Source organism: Dipodomys ordii, unplaced genomic scaffold (genome assembly GCF_000151885.1).
Source record: "Dipodomys ordii isolate 6190 unplaced genomic scaffold, Dord_2.0 Scaffold32, whole genome shotgun sequence".
NCBI classification, from domain to species: Eukaryota; Metazoa; Chordata; class Mammalia; order Rodentia; family Heteromyidae; genus Dipodomys; species Dipodomys ordii.
In genome coordinates, this window is record NW_012267248.1 from 6,134,469 (window position 1) to 6,157,106 (window position 22,638).

The following is a 22,638-nucleotide window of genomic DNA, read 5'->3' on the forward strand; positions in this document are numbered from 1 at the left end:
GTATTAGCACCCAGACCCTGAGTTCAAGGACTGGCACCAAAAAATAAAAAGAATTCTTTTCCTTCAAATGTAAAATAGTTGGCTACCTCTACTTATTCTCATTGTATTTACTTTCAGATCTTGGAATTTAGTTTCTACCCAAGTGAGGAGGAGAAGGAAGAGGAGGGAGGAGGAAAGAAGAAGAAAGGACAATCTCCAGAGGATGTGTGTATGTCATAAAGCATCACAAAGCAGATCTCTTGACTGCTGAGCCCTGGGAGATAGTTATCACTTCACTTCATTCCTTAATAAAATTGGCTATGATTTCTTTTTTAAGCACACATTCCTCTTAGACTTGGAACACTGCTCTGCTTGGATTATGCTTCTCTTTCTGTGATCATTTGGCCTTTCCCTTCTTCAGGGACTCTAGTTCCTCCCAGGACTCATGTCTCAGGCTCATGCTTACTTCATTTACTTTTTCCAAGTAAATCAGATGAATGAGACCCACATTTTCTTTGACTACCCACAGTTCCTGCTTTGGCTTCAGACTCTTGTCTTTGAACATTGTTAATCTCAAAGTCCCCCGAATTGTCCAACCTCACCAGAGTAAAAAAGAAATACACTTACCTCTACTGCTCTCTAGATGGAAGAGGGTGTGATGTGACCAAGAAAGGAAACTGGGTTTGAAGAGCAGGCACAACTCTTTCTGGTCTGGGCTGGATGAGCTACTTAATAACTAACTTTAAGTCAGCTGGAAAGATTCTTGAAGAACTCAATGGGAAATGCAGAACACATTTGTATGTGTGTGTCTGTAGGTATACATCATGTCTGTAAGCATGTGTTTATGTGTATGTGTTATGTATGAGTGTGTGCATGCATGTATGCATGCATGTTGTTCCAACAGTTGCATACTTGGTACCCAGAGCCAGCGGATTATCAGTGAGAGGCATTATCATCATTATCATTCACATTAGAAAGTTCTAGCACATATCATCAAAGTCAAAAGGAAGTGGCAATGTGAGAGGCACACTTGACTCTTTCTTTCCTCTCATCTCTCACAGGAACACATCCGGTAGATTTTTTTTCCTCAATATTTCCCAAATCTCATCACTCTTCAATTTCTTTAGCCAACATCCCTAACCCAGGCTGTCATCCCCTTTCCTCCAAGAATCTTTACCCAACCTGGACATCCTGTTCTAGTAATCTGTGCTGGAAGGAGCATGCCATTCTGAAGGAGAATTCTCTGTCGTTGTCATCTTTAAAATACACCAGAGACTGAAATGTAGGTGGGTTTTATAACCATTATTCACAAAGTGAGTGAAGCAGAAATACTTTTGATAATAGAATATTTTGATGTTCAGTGGGCTCATGAGACAGTATCTGTGCAACTGACCTCTGTGGGATCTCAGCACATGATGACCATAACTACATATGTCTCACCACAGTACCATCATCACCAGACTGCGCCTGCCCCTCAGCATAGCCGATGTGCAAGGCCGGTGTACATCGCTTACATCCCAGGCTTCATTCTTATCCTCCCTTGTGTGTGGGAGGGCCCACACATGACCCCTTAGGGGTCAGGGAAGCAGATGAGCTGTAAATGGATTTCTGGAAGCTCCTGGGAGATTCTTAGCTTTCCCAATATATAGATTTGTGGTTGTTTTCCTTCCCCTCTTCCTTCTGCTAAAACCAGAATTAGGAAGTATGGAACTGGACAGGGGGCTTTATGAGTCTGAGGAGAAGACCTAGAGAATCTCCAAGTCCTGGCCTTGGGCTTATGTGATTAAACTCTGGGGAGAAAAAAGAATCAAACATCAATATGTAGGGCCCACCGGGGCAAGCAATCCCTCCGGTCTTGAGAGAGCTGGGAAGGACAACTAATATGTCTGTCCTTAGGATCACTCTCATTCCTGCCAGGATGACCATTATCAAAAACAAAGTAAAACAAACCAAGCCCAAACAACAAGAAAATCACAAATGCTGGCAAGGATGAGGGGGAAAAAAACTCATAAACTACCATATGATCCAGCTATGCCACTCTTGGGTGTATATCTGAAGTCAAGTAAGTCAGCATATGAAAGAAATACCTGAACCTCCATAGTTAGTAACAGCGCCAATCACAATAGCTGAAATTTAGGATCAGTGTGGGTGCCCATCAACTTGAATAATGGATAAAAAAGTGGTATATCTACACAATCAAGTATTATTCAGCCAAAAAAGAATAACAAAATCCTGTCATTTCCAAGAATATGGATGGAGCTGTTAAGAAAAATGTCTTCGCTCACGTGCAGGAACTAAAGCTGACTGGGAAGGAAGAGGGAGTCAGTGAGAGACTGGGGGGGAGAGGGATGGGGGTGAGCATGAACACAGCTAATGCATGTGTGGAAACGGCACAAAGGAATCCATTAATTTGTCCACCTAATGTGTGTTATCAATAATATTCATAAAGAATGACTCTCCTCAAAACTGGGCATCATAGATGTCCTACCCATGTTAAGTAGTAGCAAATTAACAGTACATGCTGTCCTGAGCTACAGGTTAACACACCAATGATTAATGCCCTGTTCCAAGTCTGCTATGATTTGCCTTGGCCCCAGGCTCAAAGCTGGAAAGAGAGAAAAGGCTGCTGGGCACATTTTCTTTCCACATCCATATCTTGAACTTCATTCATGCCTCCACCTGCCTCTCAGAGGCTGCCCTGCTGGCCAGCACTTAACAAATACTATAATCAGGGAAAAGCTCACCAGACTTGGTCACCTCTACCTCTACTCTGAGAATGGAAAACACACAGGGGTTAATCTGGCATCATCTTCCTTAAATATTTAAAAAGCAATTACTTAAGTGCTAAAAATGTATTTACTTAAATATTTAAAAAGTAAAGGAGGGAGGGAAAATAAGAAGGAAGAAAGGAGGGATGAAAGAAGGGAGAGATGGAAGGATGAAAGTGAGGAGAAAGGAAAAGCAAGAGAGGAAAGGGAGAAGGTAAAGAAGAGAGGAAGGAAGGGAGGTTGGAAAGGAGAGGGGAATGGAAGAAGGGACCAAGGGAAAGAGGAGAGAAGGAGAAAGAAAGGAAGGAAGGAAGGGAAGAGAGGAAAAGGGAAGGGAAGGAGGAAAGGAAGGAGGAGGGAAGAAAGGAAGGAAGTTTATTAGGAACAAAGTGGGAAGTTTGTTTATATGTGATAAAGAAATGCCATGCCCTAGGTCCTCTGCATAGAAACAAAGAGACACTGGCTGGGTAGGTAGGGGGGAGGCTGGGAAGGAATGTGAAGGGTAAACAAAGGAGGAGGCTGCAATGCTTGATAAGAAATGTACGCATTATCCTGCCCATGTAATTGTAACCCCTCTGTACAGTACGTTCACAAAAAAATTAAATTAATAAAAAAGAAACAAAGAGACACTTCCAAGTATTAACACATCAGTTCGTTTTAGACAAAGTCACAGGGAGGCAAAATAGAACAATCAAATGTGAAGTTACTTTTCGATAGTTTTGATATAATAATAGCCTTCTCCAAGCATTAGTGATCTTTTAAAGTAATATTTCAACTGACTTTTGTGGTACAACTAATTATGTTAAATATTCTGAAAGAAATACTTCAAGAGATTGTTCCTTACCTCTCTCTCTCCCTTCCTCCCTGTTTTCCTTCCTTCCTTCCTCTGTCTTTTCCTCCCTCCCTCCCTTTCTTCTTTCCTTCCTTCCATTCAAAATATGGTCTTTCCTATTTGTGAAGTCAATATTTTCCCATTCTGGGTTTCCTGATGTTGAGGTACACCAATGATACAAACCTTAGCACTTAATTTCATTTACATTTCTTATTCTCTCTATATCTTTTTTTTCCACTGTGACAATCACATTGAAAATCTGATTTCCATGGCTTTATTCAGTTCTACTGAAAGAAGTCACGGTACTACTTTTTGTAGTACTGTGGTACTGAGGGACTAGCTCAGGGACTTCTTGATTTGCTAGGCAAGCTCTCTTTAAGCTAAATCTCAACTCCACAAGTACAAGCTTTATACAAAGGGTTGTTGGATTTTCTCATATCCTTCATCCACTATTGAGTTATTTTAACCTTTAATTTATGTACAGAATTTTGTGGTCTCTTGCTTTCCTATGCATATATGTATGTATGTATGTATGTATATATATATATATATATATATATATATATATATATTCCTGATATTTTTGAAAGTTCTTGGAGAAATGTTTACCAAAATATATCAAACATTACTAGCTGTAACTTAAAGAAAAGGGTTCCCTGATCAGAAAAATTTGAGAAGAGCTGGAAGTACAATGGCACTTTCTGCAACCTTTCAGGCTACTGTCAATTTTCAAGAGGAGATCATAGTACAAAGCATTCAGTAAATTTCACTGGACCATCCACTTCGCCTGGCCGAGCCACAGGACTAAATTAGGGCAGAACAAACTTTGGGAAAGGCATATGTGGAAATCACATATTAAGATTTACAAGTATTTTCAGCATAAGAAACCAATTAAACCACTGTGATAGGTTAAACATCATAACTACAGAGTGTCAAAGCTATTTGGGGAATACTAATTCAGTTAATTAACATTTTATACTCATTATACTTACTAGCATTTATACAAGACTTTGACTAGGGTAGGCCCACATTATTGGTATTCTGCCTGAAGTAGAACATAGGGTGACTTCGTGGCTGAATTCCATCCCTGCCCCATCCAGTGTTAAATGTGATGCAATGATACCTTGTGCCTGCTCTCTTTGCAATTCAACCCATGAGGTCATGTGTAGCACTTGTATGGGGCACTTACCAATGACGTATTCCACTCTGAAGTGATCTCTCCTAGGGTTGTATGGACGATTGAAGTCAATCTGGACGTAGAAGGACTGTCCTCTGCGGACAATCAAATTGTTGTTGTCATACTGGTCTGTGTGATGGTCAATCTTGTTGCTGTCCCATCTCTCTTTGAACAGGTGAACACTTGTGACATGAAGGTATTCTGGACATGGAGAAAACAATGGAAGGAAATTGTTAGGTGGCTTTCAGTTTAAACACAGACTTAAAAATAAAACCAAGCCAGGCACTGGTGGCTTACGCCTGTAATCCTAGCTACTCAGGAGGCTGAGATCTGAGTATTGAGGTTCAAAGCCAGCCTGGGCAGGAAAGTCCATGAGACTCTTATCTCCAATAAACCACTCAAAAACCAGAAGTGGCAGTGTGGCTCAAGTGATAGAGCACTCACCTTGAGCTGAAGAGCGCAAGGACAGCACCCAAGCCCCACAACCGACCAAAAAAAATAAAAATAAAACCAAGCCAGGTTATTTTTCTGAAGAAGGAAGAGAGCAATAAAAGTCTGTATGGAGACAGCGGAGACAGCAGATCTGATAGTCTCGTAATGTTCTTGCTTAGGGAGAGAGTTTTACTTTTTATGTAAGCTTTTTCCACTCCTGATCTCATTTCAGATCACAGGACACTCACTTTGGGGGAGATGGCTGGCTGGCTTATAGATCTAGACACAGGGAAGGGAGGGAGGGCCAGAGTTCAAGGCATCAGCTTCTCCGCCACATGCTGGGTTTTGCTATGCTAGGCTCTCCCCACCATGCCTAAACTTCTCTATATGAGGCAGCACTTCAATTCCCCCATCTCTCCAAAGGGTGGAATCAAATCGGAGAAAGCCTCAAAGGGATATTCTGAGGACAAAATTGGCCATTAATCCAAAATTCTCCTGTCACCTCAGGAAGGGTCAAATGTCCCCTCCTGTAGTTCTAAAAGTAGATCTGGGTCCTCAAAGGCAGGGGAGGGAGGGAACAGGTCTGCAGAAAGGAAGTTAGCACTTTGCTGAGATAAGTATGATGGCTTCCAGCTACAGACAGAAGCTAGCCTTGCAGCTCCTTAGCCTCGAAGTGACACACCTAGACATCAAACCCTGATCTTTTTGATGCCGAAATTGCAGAGTTTTCTTTTGGAATGAGGTGTATATGTGTCAATTGGTGTTTACTAATCATATGACTCATATGACCTCATTTTACAATGAAGACACCGATTTGTATTGTCAAGACGATGTACAGAGGGGTTACAGCTACGTAAGTAAGGTAGTGAGTACATTTCTTGTCAAACATTGTTACCCCTCCCTCATTTTTTTCCCACGTTCACTGACTTTTACAGACTATCCTGTGATGCTTCAACATCTAAAGGAGGTGATGTATGTGGATGTGATTTGAGATGACATGCACGAAAGCAAGAGCAGAGCCTGATCCAGAATAGCCCTGCACAAAGGAAAACTTCCCTCTGCCACTTTCCTATTCCCCTCTGTGAATGACCACTTCTGGGAAGGCAGTGTCAACTACAGTTTGCCCTGTGGTTTAGGAATTCAAGCCCAGAATCTGATCCCCGGGTACATCTGGAGTTCTCCAGGGGTCTGGGGATGAGAAGATTGGGAAGGGTGCTCTGTCCCCTGCCCCCCAAGTCCCTACCCCCTCTCCCAGGCCTGACTAGTTTTCCCTAATGGCTGCAAACTAAAAACATACTGCTCAGCTTATGCCCATTCAGAGGCATGGTGCTGAAATACTCCAAAGACATCTTCACTTTTACACAGGAATCCTATGCAGGACTCTGGGTTCCTTGGAGCCCCATTTTTTTTCTTCATAAATGAAACCAAGTAGTTGGGCTCTTTAAGATATACTTTAGGGCTGGGAAGGTGGCTCAGTGGTAGAGCGCTTGCCTTGCATGCTCGAGGCCCTGGGTTCGATTCCTCAGCACCACATAAGCAAAAAGAAAAAAGCCGGAAGTGGCAATGTGGCTCAAGTGGTAGAGCGCTAGCCTTGAGCTGAAGAGCTGAGGGACAGCGCCCAGGCCCAGAGTTCAGGCCCCATGACCGGACCCAAAAAAAAAAAAAAAGATATACTTTAGCACTGAAGTCCAGGAGTGCTGAAACCCTCATTATGATTATTTTTCTTTGAGTAGTTGTACAAGGGGGTTTCAGCTCAACATGTCACTTTAAAATGAGCACAATGTATCTTTTTTTGGGGGGATCCCGGTCGTGGGGCTGAGATATGATACAAGGTGTTTGCTATAACACCTGGGGTGAGATTTCAGGTGTACTGTGGCTCACAGAGCAGGAACTCTGACAAGCACTCCACATGGCTTGGTATTCCATGGGTTACTCCGGCTGCAGCATTTCAGTAGAGCACAAGATGCAGTTTTATTTTTACCTTATCTCACAGCTCAGTCATAGTACATGAGCCCCTGAAGAGTACTTTCTTTCCATTATGCTGTGAGCTGAATATGTTTAATTTTCTAGGCCTCTCTCTTTTCCAAGGCACCTTTCTCCTGAGTTCTCTGGCTTTTATTAAGATCATATTCTCCAGTGCTAAACCAGCCTATGAAAGAGTGGGGGAGATCCCAAAGTATCTGGGGTTGAAAATAACTTTAGTGACCAACTCCTTTGCTCCTCTTTTTTTGTACAGTGCTTTTAAATAACTTTAAAAAATAACTAAAAGTCTAAATCCTCAGGAATGGGTTGAATGTGTTCACCATTCATCAGTATCAAAGAAAGGAACATGCTAAGATACAGCTCAAAGGATCTCAAGGGAAAGGCACTCCCAGGCCATCTGGTAGACCTACCATGTGGCTACTCCAGGAACATCTCCTGGAAAGCCTTAAGACTTGGGTTTCTGGCCTCTGATTGAACAGGGAACTCACTACCTGATATTCACTAACCCTCTTGTGATGAACTGACATCTGCTTCTCTGTAATTTTCTATCCATGGATCCGTTTGTATAAATGTAGAGCAAATTCTCCAGTCATCTCCTTTGGCATCCTCTAGGTATTTAAAGGGTTCTTAGGCATCCCATCCTCAGTGTGAAACTGTCTCCATTCCTTCAATGATTCTTTAAGATGCTTTCCCATAATTCTGTTTTGGAATATATTTCACTTTGTACATTTTTTTTTTTTGCCAGTCATGGACCTGAACTCTGGGCCTAGGCACTGTCTCTCAGTTCTTCAGCTCAAGGCAAGCACTCTACCACTTGAGCCACAGCACCACTTCTGGCTTTTTCTGACTATGTGGTGCTGAGGAATCGAACCCAGGGCCTCATGCATGCAAGGCAAGCACTCTACCACTGAGCCACCTTCCCAGCCCTCACTTCGCACATTTCTTTTTTGAACTTTTTCCCTAGAAGAAAGTATCTACTGTGGTCATGTTTTTTTCTCCAATAAAATACGAGACAATTACATCTTTGAAAACAAATAGTACAAATCTATTATTTTAATTCAAGATATAACTAGTGTCTCGGGCACTCTTTTCTTACTTTGGATCTACATTAAGTTCATTCTAATGCCATTTGCCCCTTAATGGGCTATAATTCCATTTAGATTCCTACAAGTTACTCACTTGAGTTTCTCTTTGGTCATATGTATTTATTAAATTTTTTTTGTTTTTCAGTTCATTTTAAGGCCTGTTTATTTCTCACATAGCTGGGATGACAGGGACACACTACCACCCCACTATTGGCTGAGGTAGGAGGTCTCACTTTTACCTAGGCTGGGCTTAAACTGTAATCCTCCAGATCTCTACCTCCCAAGTAACTGGAATTATAGGCAGGAGTTGTTGTACCTGTATTCAATACATTTAATATATTCTCTCCAGCTTTCTGACCTTCAGGATTTCTAAAGTTTGCTATGTATGTGTCTATCTGATGCATGGACATGAATATTGATCAAACAATTGCCTAATATTAAATTGCAAATAAAGTAGACATAGTGGTAGATACTGAAAAGTGAACAATGGCCACTAAATTAAACACATGTATACACATACACACACACACACACACACACACACACACACACACACCAACAGTAGTAAAAAGACAAGTAATTGAGAAGAGAATGGGCATACTGTTTTTGCAGTGGGAGCAGAATAGGAGAGGATTGAGTCAAGGGTTTTGGGAGGAAGTGGGGAAATAATGACTAAAAAAATGTTTGGGTTGTTGGAAGTAGGAGGCGGAGCCACAATGAAAAAGCAGACAAAAGCAAATTTATAGGTTGTGTTAGAGAGCTTGGACTTGGCATTGGAGGTACAGTAAAGAATCTACACCCACAACCTTTCATGATTTGATTGAAAGATATAAGTTCACACTGCTTCTGGGGGCAGAGTGGAAGAGGAGTTGGATAGTATCAATGCTGGGGGCTGGAAGTTCAGTTAGGAGGTTGTTGCCCTGCTCTGGGTGAGAGATGGTGGTCAGCTCATCTACCTGAAGGGAATTGATGTTCAGATCTTAGAATCATCCCAGGTTTTGATGCCTTGGCTCCGACCCTCCTCCACTGTGACTGCCTGCTCTGAACATGAATATATTAGCTCTATGTCTTGGCTTCCCAAGCAGCTCTCTCTTCAGGAAAAAACAAAGCTGAAGAGGAATTTTCAAAGATTTCTTTGGTATCTAGTTGCATCCAGTGAGTCTGGTGAAGTCAGTCTGTCCTTGAACAGGGCAGCATCGGCTCTGTTTGGGCAGGTCCTTGAGGACAGCTCTGTGGTTAGGTCTGTTGGGGAAACACTGGCCTAAGCAGAGGTGATCAGATTTCTCTGCTGTAGAGCTGACAGGGGGCTGCAATGCATGGCTGAGCACTGCAGTGATCCTAGAGATTCAATAGTTTCCACATCTTTTTGCCTATGAAAAAAATTGCTTTCTTTGGCGATTGCTACATTTTGCAGATATGGTTTGGGAGATGCTCTGTACTTACTAATTGTTCAACCTCGGGGAAGTTATTTAATCTCTCTAAGTTACTGTTGCCTTGCCTTTAATATGGGCATGAGACACCACATACAGGACCTACTTCTGAGTATATTCTCAATAAATATTGAATGTGGTTGTTGATATCAAGGTTAGACTAACTCAGAGTAAGACTTGGCGTCAGACTGCCTGGACTCAAATCCTAACTCTGCTGTGTGTCCTCCTTATGACTTTGCACAAGTTGCATAAACTTCCTGAACCTCAGTTTCCTCATCCATAAAATGGACTTGGCTGGTTGTGGGAATAAATGAGAAAACAGAGGAATGCTGGGACTCAGGGCGTGGCACATACTAAATGCCCAGCAGTTGATAGTAATGACAGTAACAGCACCCAGCAGTTGGCAGAGCCATGGAGTCAATGTGTGTTAAAAGCACAGATATCTGGAGCATGTGCTTGAAGGCTGGGATTTAAGCAGCACAGTCTACCTGGTAAAGTGCCCCCAGAAAGCTTTCTAGAAATGGCCTTTCAGCCTTCCCCACAAGCATGCCCTCTCCATCCCATGCGTCCTGAGTGGACACAGTTGTTTCTCCTTTTCTTTTCCTTTTCCATCTACATATGGATGGCTTCTTTTTTCCTCTCAGCTCTTACAATATACTTCTTCATTTGTAATAAATACATATATCATCATTAACACTTTGGGTTACCTTTAAATGGATGATGTCAGCCATGGGACTGCAGACCCCTTGAGAACTAACTCACATTTCCATCATCTTGTTGCTACGCTTGGGAGAATAAGCAAAAACACATCCACAGATCTGTCACTTTTCTACTGGACCAATTCTATTAATACCTGAAAATGAGACACTTGGAGTTGTTTAATTTTAAAATGAATTGTCCCCTTTGCAATGGGATCAACCATATCAGGTCTTTAAATATCGTTTATCAGACAATCTTATTCTCCAAAGACATGAGTTCTGGGACCATGAGTGTTGGTGGAGACAGTGATTGGAGATTTTTATACCACTCAGCCACCAGAAGGGAAATTTTGCTCCACATCAGAATAAAAATACTATGTCTTCATGCTGTCTGTGACTAGGTATAAGTAAAAAGGGAGCTAATGAATTCCTTTGAGTATATAAACCTAAGGAAAAAATCATATGCATTTGCAGTTTCTCACACTGAAAATAAACATACAGTTTGTTTTTGAAAATAATCCATATGGTTATGCTTTTGAGAACATTTAATTTGAAGCATAGAGTTTCCAAAACTGTTTTTTCTAAGCAATCATTTCTGTTTCTCTAATAAGTTAAATCCTTTGGAAAAGAAGGGAAAAATCCATAAGGATTAAGTGTGTGTGTGTGTGTGTGTGTGTGTGTGTGTGTGTGTGGGTTAAACTCAAGAGTTTTAGTACTTTTATGCAAATCTAGCACTCTGCCACTTGAGCTACACCTTAACTTCTGGCTTTGGCTGGGTAATTGGAAATAAAAGTCTCTTGGTCTAGCCTGCCTGGCCTGGCTTTGAACCTTGATCCTCAGATCTCAGCTTCCTGAGTAGCTATGACTACTCACCACATGAGTGAATTACCAGTAGTTGACTAAGAATTTATAGTATTATTCCAAGAAAAGAAAAATTGAAGTCATAGCAATAAAAATCTTTTGTACAATCTCTGCAAAGTTCATCTTAAAATGATCTAAATTAATAAAAACATTTCATTTAGTAAATGGCACTTGGAAAAAAACAAAAAAATTGGCTAAAATATGGGAGATTAAAAATTACATTGTGAGGTCCAAGATTTAAATAAAAAATATTTCAGCCTTTAAAAGCATGTAAGATAAATAAGAAGAGCATCAAGAGGTGGCTGCTTCTTTGAAAAGATGAGAAACAAGAGCCATGCCTGCCCCTCTTCAGAGTAATCGTCAAGAAGTCAATGCATTTAGTGGTGTCATCACCTGTTTTTTATTACCACAAAGAGACACACAGCCATAATACTCAATGTATATGTGTAAACATGGGATCAGTTAACTAGACAGGATGGGTGGGGTTGGATAGATGGGGTTTGGTAAAGGAAGGGGTGACACAGATCAAGACGTGTTGTATTCACAGGTTGGCATGTTGGATTACAACCTCTTTATACAACTACGTAACGATTCTAAAAGCTAAAGGAATTACATGAAGCTGGGTACATATAATGAAAAGTGATATATACATAGAAAAGAGAAAACTAAGCTCACAGTTTTGTAGGCCCTCCATCCACATCACATGGTAGAGCTCAGATGAGGGTCCCTGACTGCATTCCCTAAAGATGGACCATGTGACCAGAGCACATGCTAAAGGAAGGATCACAGAAGCAGGACACTTGAGAGCCATTCAGGGGTCAGACTAAGGTTTTTTATAATCATTCACTTTCCTGAGAACTAACACAGGGTCTTATAAGAACTATCTTAATCTCTTTCATATACACTTTAATCTCTTCTAAACCCAGCCTGAAATGACCTAAGGACCTCCCACGAGATCCTCACCTCTTTTATTTTTAAATTATCTTTAAGTAGTTGTACAAAAGGGTTTCAATTCAACATGTCAGTTTATGAATATAACACATCTCCATCAATGTCACCCCTTTCAGAATTCTCCCCCATCTCTCCAATTTCCACTCTTCGCCTCAATTTTCCTAATTCCATTTTTCCGTATGTACACTGAACATTATGACTACATTCTCTTAAAAGTCTCACCACCTCTTATATTGCCATACTGTGGATCAAGCTTCCAACATTGAATCCTTGAGAGACAAACCACATCTAAGTGATAGTACTGGGGTTCTCCACATTGGGGAAGGAGTTACTTTTTATTATTCATGGATAGTCACCCACAGATCTAGCCTAGAGTAGTACCAGGATGTTACAGTAACTGACAATAGCAAGGACTGTGCAGATGATTGTCCTAAAATGCAAGCACACATGTAAAAGCATCACCATATGGTCAGTTGTCTGTTTTGCTAAGGTGTGCCCCTTTCCAGGTAGTGGTTACCCAGCAAACATTTGTTAATACTTATCTTGGGGTTCATTTCACCTAACATCAACTACTCTGACCTTTTCTGCTTGTCTCAGACATATACTAGTTATTGCAAATAAGGGAAACCATGGGACCTATGTTTCTTTGGGCCTGGCTTACTTCATTTAATATAATTTTTCCAAGTCTTTCCATTTCCTAACCAATGGGGCAATATATTTATAAGATGATTTTTTTGTTGCTTTGTATGCCCCTCCCCCACGGTATAACCCTTGCTTTCACTGTATTTGATGTTGGTATAATTTGTGGAGGGGAAGGGAAAAAACAAATCGTTTAAATAGGGATACAGGTGGACCCACTGCAACAATGAGATGTACAAATTGTTATGTCGAAAAACAAACTTTACAACTTTGGATGGGAGTAAGTGGGGAGATGGGAAGAGATGCGAAGGGAAAACAAAGGAAGAGGCAACAATGATTGATAAGAAATGTACTCATTGTCTTGTCCATGTAATTGTAACCCCTCTGTATGGTATTTTCACAATAAAAAATATAAAAAAAATTGTTAAGCTGGTGCATTGATTTTTACTTTGTTTATTAGCCTATGAAGAGCATGGTTTGAAAGAGGCCTCTTGTTGGTCAGGCCTCATTTGCCACAATAGGAAATAAATTTACATCTCTTTGGAGCTTTCTAGATCTTGGCAAAATGGAGAAGCTCATTCCTAAACATTTTTTTTCAAAAGAGAGGGAGAGAAAGAGAGAGAATAAAAGAGAGAGATTGTGGAAAATTGAGAGCTTGCTGTTTCAAAGTGACAGCTTTCAAAAAGTCTACCTAATACAATTTAGTCTAATCTCTAACACATCAGAAAATTGTTTGTTCAAGGAAAAGAAAGTTTCTCCTCAGAACCAGCTGTCTCTCTGTCCTCCGACCCCCTCCATAACATGAATAAAAGTAGATTATCTTCTCCCTTGGTTGCAAAAAAATATTCTTCTGAGAATGATTATACCTGTCACAGATGGAACCTTGAAATAAGTTAAATGTTTAGGTTCATATTCTAGGAATTCCCTGGGGATCTGAAATCTCCATTCAATCTTTGGTAATATTGTTACTAAACTACAGGCTTTAATGCTATGCATGAGTAAAAGTAGGTCTGTTTATGGAGAAAAGAATAACAGGAAAAAGGTTTTTTTCCCCTCCCATTCCTTTTAGATACCTGAAATCTTAATGTATCATCGTTAGAACAATTAAAGATATTTTCTTCAGCAGTTAATTTTTCAACTATTGCTATGAAGATGTCCTATACTTCAAAATACTTAAGAAATCCTCAGCTAGCTGTCCAGAGGAAGCTACAAGAGAAAGGAAACTCATGCCTTCTCCAGGAAATACAATCTCTCGGGTTCACCTGTTCTCTAGCCTGCAGCATCTTCTCTCTTTTTCTCATCACTGCATTTACCTTTACAAAGTATAATGTCCTCCACAATTCTCCCACTATCATCAAAATAAAAGTGCTCGAGATAGTGTGATTGAGGGATCTTATCTCCTCTTTGTTGTCCTCTGGTCTCTGTTCACTAATTGACATATACTGTTCTTTGTGTGGAAAAGGCCCTCTCCTGCTCTCCTTTGTCTGGAGTATTCTTCGGCCCACCTCAGATATCCTTCCATTATGAAGCATTTTCTCAACCTCATCCCCAGTCACCATACATTGATAATGTATGTATTTACATACATTTCCAGTACAGTATTTATTGCACTAAACTATATTGTTCTATTAACCTGGGAGCTGCTGTGGTAAGGAAGTGACTTAGTCACTTTGGTGTCCCCAGAAGGAGTCTGGAATAGCTCCTGACATACAGCTGACAACCAGGGCATGTTTGTCCTGAATGGAGTGAAGGGCTGAGTAGCATTGTTTCTAACCCATGCATTCCATGTCTCTCACTTTTTCAATAACCTGGAACTGAGGGACTTCATTGTGCCCAAAGAGAAGTTGATCCCTCACTGGTTGATTGGTTGATTTAGTTCTGACAAAGAAGAAAAGAAGAGAGAAGAGTCTCAGGAGGGCAACAGACCCCTTTGTCCTGAAAGCTACTAGATCTCACGCCATGTGATTTTTTTCCCCTAGAACCAGGCTTGTTTTCTTGTTGGAATTGAGTGCACTGAATGTATTAGACCTGCCAAATAAATATTCTCCTTACTGTCATCAATGATAACCTATTGTTTGTAACAGTCAAATCAGCCCAAGAACATAAGTTATTTTCGGGCACTTTATAGTTTTCGTCACAAGAAAACTGTAGAGAGATATTTTAGAAACACCAACTGAAATGAAATAATTTCACTCTAATGAAATGTCCTTAGTCAAATATTCACAGTTAAAGTATATGCATTGGGATAGATTGTAAACTTCATAGACAATAGGATTTCTGACTACAGAGCAAATGAAAGTGAAAAGCCTAACTTTTTCTTTTTTCTTTCTTTTCTGTAGCCTTTCTGAGCTTCTCAGCCAGTTTCACAAGGTCAGCATTTTGAAAGGCAAGACTACCATTTAACAAGATGAAAGGGTGGGGCAGAGGGTGGGCTTTTTAGTCCAAGGCCAATAGCAGTTGTTGAGGATTAGGGAGATAGGAGTATTCTGGAGGCCACTGGTGGCAAACTTGGGTGAACTGCAGGAAGATGGCATTAGAACCACTTGGAATTATTCCTTCCTAGCATTAGTCCTTCAGCAGAGGCGATGTGGGAGAAAATGGATATCTTTAGTGACAGAAAACCTGCCTTTTGTAGAATTAAACAGAAATCTGAACTGTGAGGAATGGTTTCCTTATTGGGAAAGCTTGTACTCTGGTATTTTTGTTCTCCAGGATTTTTGTTTTAGTTAGGTTTGGAGCCCCCATTCTTTTAGATGTAGCACTTATCTATGTGAGAAATACTGAGTGCGTGCCTTTGAAATCTGGAACTTGTTATTACCAGTGATACGAAGACACAGTGGAGGGTGACTCATTTAATTTTCAAGTGACTGTTTTTCTTCATTGACATGATTATATAAATAGCTATTAGACCCTCCCTTTCCTGTGGAAAGGCCTCTCACAAATATCCAAGAGTGTAGGAAGGGCCATGGACACATGACTACCAAGTAAATAAAAACCAGTTTTCCCAATAATTTAGTTATGCCCTTCATCTGCTTCTGAAACAAAGAAACCAATAATCTAAGATTTTTTAAAGAGTAACAGAGCCACTCAAATTCTCTGACAATTTTGAAGTCTTATTGCCTACATTTTGTTCAGATTTTTGATTTACAGTTTGCACTCATCTCCTGTACCATCAGGTATTCACTGGCTCAACGGTCAGTGATAATCTTGGTGTGCAAGGCTAAAAGCTATTTGCACACTCCAACTCAGTGGGCATTATTGGTCAAGTGCTGTGGGTTAGATGTCCTCCAAAGTATTGTCATCTGATCTGCTAGAAAACTTGCTAAGTAGACATTGCTTCCATTTTGCTGATGGAGAAACTGAGATTTGGGACACTCAGATATCTTGTTTGCTATTGTAGAACAAGAAGCTCTTTTGCCTCATAGGCAGAGATCTTCCACATTGCCCGTGTTTAGGATCACATGCTTCCTTACTGATCCTGGTAAAGGTGACTATGTGCTTTGCACTTTATCTTTTTCTTGTCTCCTTCCTCCAATGCTAGGTCCCCTTTCCCAGGGCCCAACATCTTCTCTAACAGACAGGAACTCTGCTAGCAAACAGAATGCCCCAAGGTGATCTGCTTGATAGTTAGAGGGCTTTGGGCTTTCCTGTTTTATTTGTATTCTTTAAAAATGTAAAAAAAAAAAAAACCCACAAACAACAAAAACAAAGACTTCCATTCTGGGCAGTGAAGGAGTGATAGGAACTCCATGCTTTGGACCTCTGTTGCCTAACCTGTAACATGGTGACTGAGATGATCTGATTCCCATGTTTCTTTTAATTCAGTGTGATGGTTTCATGGTGGGATTTAGAATGGAGCACTTAGCTGGGAGACTTTAGTTCAGAATGAATGTGTCTTGGCTCCTGAAACTATGCTATACTTAACTGTGCACTTAACTGGGGATGCCCTGGTGGTCTGTGAACTCATGTTCAAACTTGCATGGTACCTGGTGCTAACTTTCTGATTTTACAATTTGATCTCCAATCACCTCAATGGGATCAGAACACAAACCATCCCACCTGTAACATCTGGCCTGTTCTCCTGCTCTTTGGATGTGTTAGGAATCCATACTATCCTTTCTCTTTGCCTCTGGGGGTCCTGTATCCACCAGAGGCTGTCAAGTCCTCTCTTCCTGACAGGGACACTTAAGCACACAGCCCTAAGGTTGACTGAGTTCACCCATCCCAGAAAAATGGTTGCTTACCTTTCCCTTGTCTGGATGAAATGTAGCTCAGAGAACCTTCAGGCGCAAACCTGGGTTTTCATGCAAAAATGATGTTACAAAAAGTACCCAGATGCCATTCAGGGACATGAGTCTGAATGTCCCTGTTGTGGCTCAAGGGAATGGCGCTTGTATCACGAAGCCAGCACTGGCACCTGGGCCCTGTCACAGCTGACAGGACTGAGAAGAGGTCAGCTGCTGGCTGCTATACCCAGAGCAGGTCCCAGAGGACTAGGCAGAGGCAAGAGGCCTAGGAAGCTGCCTGCTTTGCTGGCTCTCTGGGCTGCTCTAGAGACAAATCGAGGACTTCCATCTCTATTACTGTCACAATCTGGCACTTCTCACCAGCTCTGAAATTCACAGCCATAGAGGGAGGAGGGAGAAGAAAGGAGGTGCAAGCCAGACAATCAAATACAGCCACAATATTTTGGAAGTGGAATCTTCCAGCTAGAGAGCATTCTCAAAAGCATAGAACTGTAGGGCTGCAAAAAGCCTCAATAAACCCAGCATATTTATTTTGGAGAAGGGATAGTTGAAAGTAGAAAGACAAAGTGACTTCACCAAGTCATTTGCAAGATCTGTAAGTGGCAGAACTAAGATAAGGATCTGGGTCTCTGGTGAGCTACAAAAACCTCAAAAGAGGTTTATTTTTAAAACCAAAAAACAATCAAGGCTGGGTGCTGGTGGCTTAAGCCTGTAATCCTAGCTACTCAGGAGTCGGAGGACTTAAGCTCCAAGCCAACCCCAGCCTAAAAGTTTCTTATCTCCAATTAACCAGCCAAAAAACATTCCAGAAGAGGAAGTGTGGCTCGAGTTATAGAGCACCAGCCTTGAATAAAAAAGCTGAGGTACATTAGCTGGGTGCTGGTGGCTCATACCTATAATCCTAGCTACTCAGGAGGCTGAAATCTGAGGATCATGGTTCAAAGCCAGCCTGGGCAAGAAAGGCCATCAGACTCTTATCTCCAATAAACCACTAGAAACCCGGAAGTGACACTGTGGTTCAAGTGGTAGAGAACTTGCCTTGGGCTGAAGAGCTGAGGGACAATGTTCAAGCCCAGAATTCAAGTCCCATGACCGACTCCCCCCCTCCCCCCAGGTACAGTACCTGGGCCTTGAGTTCAAGCCCCAGTACAAGAAAAGAAAGAAAGAAAGACAGAGAGAGAGAGAAAGAGAGAGAGAGAGGGAGGAAGGGGAAGGAAGGAAGGAAGGAAGGAAAGAAGGAAGGAAGGAAGAGAGGAAGGAAGGAGGGAAGGAAGGAAGGAGGGAAGGAAGGAGGGAAAGAAGGAAGGAAGGAAGAAAGGAAGGAAGGAAGGAAGGGAGGGAGGGAGGGAGGAAGGAGAGAGAGGAAGGAAGGGAGGAAGGAGAGGAAGGGAGAAAGGAAGGGAAGAAGGAGAGGAAGAGGAGGAAGAAGTTGCTCAAAAGAGACAGGATGCTCCCAGAAGCTTCCTGGGTTGAGCTGGGTGCAGTGGTGAACTCCTACCTTGCAAGTTGACACCCCGGGGCACCAAGCCCACCAGCTCCTCAGTGGGAAGGTTGGCTTCAGCTGCATTGGAGTTGTTGAGTGGGACTGCTCTTCTGCCCCCGAAGGTGGTGCTGGTAGTATCTGACATTGTCAGCTTTTCAAGATCCTTGGAGGTGTAGGAAAGAGAGAGAAAGATAGGGGAAAGGAATGGGAAATGAGTTTCATTTGAAACCGGGATTCAAAAACAGAGAAGCAGACATATCTGTGTAGGATAGTACTCAAGCAACACATTTTGAGTTTGTATAAATAAACCCTGAGAAGCAGCATCACCGAGGATTCGCGATGGAGTATATTCCCCAAGGATCTTGGGTAGACTTTGTGTTTGTCAAAACATAGGGCAAGCAGGAGAAAGATTTTATTTGAAGAAATTAAAATTTTCAAAGATTTTCAGAAAGTGGGATTTTCCTGTCCCTATTTGTTCTAAAGAAAATACTTGGATAGGAAATATTGTCATTTTTGTGTACCAGTTCCCATCTCATGAAGATCTGTATTACCTAAATCTCTCTGAAGGTTAAACTCACTCAGTCATGTCCAGATTGATGGTTCTCCAAAGTGTTCACATTTGCTATCTAATGAAAGCAGTATTTATTGAGCACCTACTACACTCCAGGCTCTGATATAGGTACTTGAATAGATACATGAGAGACCAAGGTGGCATTTCTGCACATTGTTTATGGTAGAGGAGAGAGGAGTCTGACATGAATCGTAAGTAAATCAAGTTGGGTGTGAAAGATGTGAATTGCGTTGGAATTTGCACCTGGTGAAGGGTATTTGGGAGAGGAAGAGATTAGGTGCTTGGGATGTGGGCCCAGGCCTGTCACACACTGTCCTCTAGCCTATTTAGACAGAAGTGCTACCCTTTTCCCCATCTGGAGTTTGTGCAGTCACTGAATCAGTCTAAACACCACTCCCTTACCATCAGTGACCAGTAAGTATTTTGTTGACCAACTGGCTAAATGAATGAGGACTTTGTTTCACCTACATCACCTAGTTGTGATTTCTGGAAACTTAGCTGTTTTCAACCCAGGCATGCCCTCCAAGAAGAAGAGGAGGTGCTCTTGTAGAATCAGCTAGATTGGATGGTTCCAGAAACACATGGAGTGATAGAACAAGACTGAGGACAAGAGGAGCACTTGGTCTTGGAAGGATAAGATATTAACTGGGATTCATAAATACATATACACACTCAGCCAGGTTAAGCCAAGTCAGGAAGGGAGGCGAGAGAAAAGATTTTAGTGAAGGAAGAGATGTAGGAAAAGGAAGCCTTCGGGTACAAAGTAGCCCAAACAGCCTGCAGGATACCTAGGGTGGGTAGGGTTTGGGGGAAAAAATAGCTCAAAACTGCTAAGCAGCTTGTTGGGAAAGAAAACAGGTGGAGAACTGGGGAGATCAGAATCTAGCCAGAGAGAGTGGCTGCAGGCATGGTTGAGTGAATGCAGGTGGACAGAAACTGCCTCTCTGGGTTGGTCTGGGGGAAGAGGAACAGGAGAGGTTCGAGGTCAACTCCCGCCTTGGAGAAGGCAATGGGATGCAGGAGGAGATGGGCTAGGAGAATGCTGGGTTCCATCTTAGCACCTGCCCCAACCCGCCGTGTTTCCCACTCCCTGCAGTCTGCTTTCCTAAGGAAAGGGAACTTGTGCTTTGGGAGAGAAACCCCGCTACCTCATTCCCATTTGATAGCCTTAACAAGTAGTGCCTTCATGGAATCCCTAACAGAAGTCCTCCTTAGAAGTGACCTGTCATCCCAGCTACCCAGGAAACTGAGATCTAAGGATCACAGTTCAAAGCCAGCCCAGGCAGAAAAGTCTATGAGTCTTCTTTCTCTGTTTAGCAAAAAGCTAGAAGTAGATGTGTGAATCCGAGATAGAACTTTAAAAAAAAAAGCCAAGAGAAAGCATGAGATTCTGAGTTCACAAATAAATAAATTAAGCCAGGTGCCAGTTGTTCATGCCTGTAATCCTAGCTAACCAGGAGGCTGAGATCTGATGATCATGGTTTGAAGCCAGCCTACGTAGGAAAGTCCATGTGACTCTTATCTCTAAGAAGCTACTCTGAAAAAGCCAGAAGTGGAGCTGTGGCTCAAGTGATAGAGCATTAGCCTTGAGCACAGAGAGGCTCAGAGACAGAGCCCAGGCCCTGAGTTCAAGCCCCAGGACTAGCAATAATAATAATAATGATAAACAATAACAATAATACTAGTAATAATAAGTTAATTAAGGAAAAAAGAGCTGAGCTGATCTATTCCAAGCCAGGTATGAAGAGCTGGAATTGAACATGTTGGAATTGAAAACTAGAAGTAGAGCTGTGGTTCAAGTGGGAGAGCACCAGCCTTGAGTACAAAAAGCCAAGTGAGAGTAGCCAGTGAGTTCAAGCCCGCAGTACTGACACACACACACACACACACACACACACACACACACACACACACTCCACTCCCAGCCCCAGAGCACCCATCCAAGCATCTGCACAGAAATGGAGGTGCAGCAGGCAAGAAAGGGACAGCTTCAGAGCTATGGGTGCTGGCTTACCTGCCTGCACTTCTGGGGTGATAGATGCACCCTGTGAGTCTGGCTGCTAGCTCTGGGCAGCTGGGTACTTCCTTAAAAGGAGACATGAAAAAGGACCCAAAGGTTGGCTCAATTTAAATAACTTTCTAGCTGCTCCCACCCTCTTCCCCATCCCATGAGGTTTTCTCCTCCCACTTCTTGACAGCTGGAGCCAGCAGAGTAGCTTCTAGGAGTTTCCATTTACTTGGGCTGCCCTGCTCTGCCTGTTATTTGGGAATAAGTTCCTTCCTCCCCTCCTCTCCTACCTCTCTGGCTCCCAATTTCCTGTTCTTCCATCTCCCCACCATCCCACTCCCCAGTTCTGCTTCCCCTCTCCTCCCATGGCTGCTGGGAGTGACAGGCAAATGGCCCTGAAGTGCCAGGCAGTGCCCCTCCTCTCCCTTGCCAGGCATCAGCAGGGCCCTTCACAAAGCATGCTTTGCCACTCAGGTTGGCTGGCGTACTTGGCAGAAAGGTGGGTCTGACCTCTGGCAGACAGGTCACAAAACAGTGGTGATCATGCATAAAGGGAGAGCAGTGTGTCCTTCTTGTGCAAATAAGGCTGTTGTCTTGAATCATCCAGTGAGCCTCAGCCATCAGCAAACCACAAAACTTCCTGCAGAACTGAGATGTCTGTCCATGCAGCCCTGGGGAGCCATGAGTAAATACTTGAAGAGTGCCACACAAATTAGAAAATAACACTTTGTTTTTCTCCCTGAAAACCACCGTGGTGTAGCTTCAAAAAATAAAAGGAGAAAAAAATAGAGAAAAAGAGAAGAACATTTTCTTCCTAAAATTTTCCATAATTTTATTTCAGTCTCTGTGTCTCTATCCCTATTTCCAGTCTTGGTTATTTCTAAGCTTCTATTCTGTTTTAAAATGTCTGCTCTTGCCATTTTATCTACAAATTTCAGAGAGCAAAGGAGAGGAAGAGGGGAAGAGGGGGAGAGGGATAAAGACAGACAGAGAGAGAGAGAGAGAGAGAGAGCTCTGGTTAGAAATTCTTTTTACCAAATCTATGAACTTGTCTGCCACTTCACCTAATTTTCCATTTTCTTCAAGAGGCTAAAGTGAAAACATCTCCCTCTACTCACTACATGTCCAAACCAAGTGCTCTGCATCCTTTTGCCCTGTTTCATGTCACCTCCTTTGCTAGGGCTTTGTTGTCTTCCTTATCCAGTCTTCTCTCTATCTCCAAGCTGCTGTTGCCTCATAGCTGCTTCCTGCCAGCATTGACACAACTTCAAGTCAAGTTCTTCAATATTTTTTAAAGCCTTCCTTCAACTTGGGCCCCTGCAGCTATTACTCCTTCTCCCTGCTCCCCTCTGTCACCCAGCCCCTGCCATCTGGCCTCTACATTGATCATTCTACTAAAACTGTAGGTCAAGGTCCTGTTTTAGTCCATTTTATTGTGATAAAAATGCATGAGAGTGGAAAATTTTCAAGGAAAATGATTTATTTAATTCATGC

The 22,638-nt window shown here is 42.1% G+C and overlaps 1 protein-coding gene across 1 annotated transcript in view; it reads right to left on the reverse strand.

The window, feature by feature from the left end:
- The window catches only part of F13a1 (coagulation factor XIII, A1 polypeptide), a 170,783-nt gene extending 149,562 nt beyond the window's left edge, over window positions 1-21,221 (reverse strand). Inside the window, exons 1-3 of the mRNA XM_013016714.1 lie at window positions 21,151-21,221; window positions 18,581-18,728; window positions 4,769-4,957 (exon numbers count right to left, since the gene is read on the reverse strand). Of these exons, the coding sequence (XP_012872168.1) occupies window positions 4,769-4,957; window positions 18,581-18,710 (319 nt within the window). The 5' untranslated portion in view covers window positions 18,711-18,728; window positions 21,151-21,221. The remainder of the gene's footprint in view (window positions 1-4,768; window positions 4,958-18,580; window positions 18,729-21,150) is intronic.
- Between the last annotated feature and the right edge of the window lie 1,417 nt (window positions 21,222-22,638).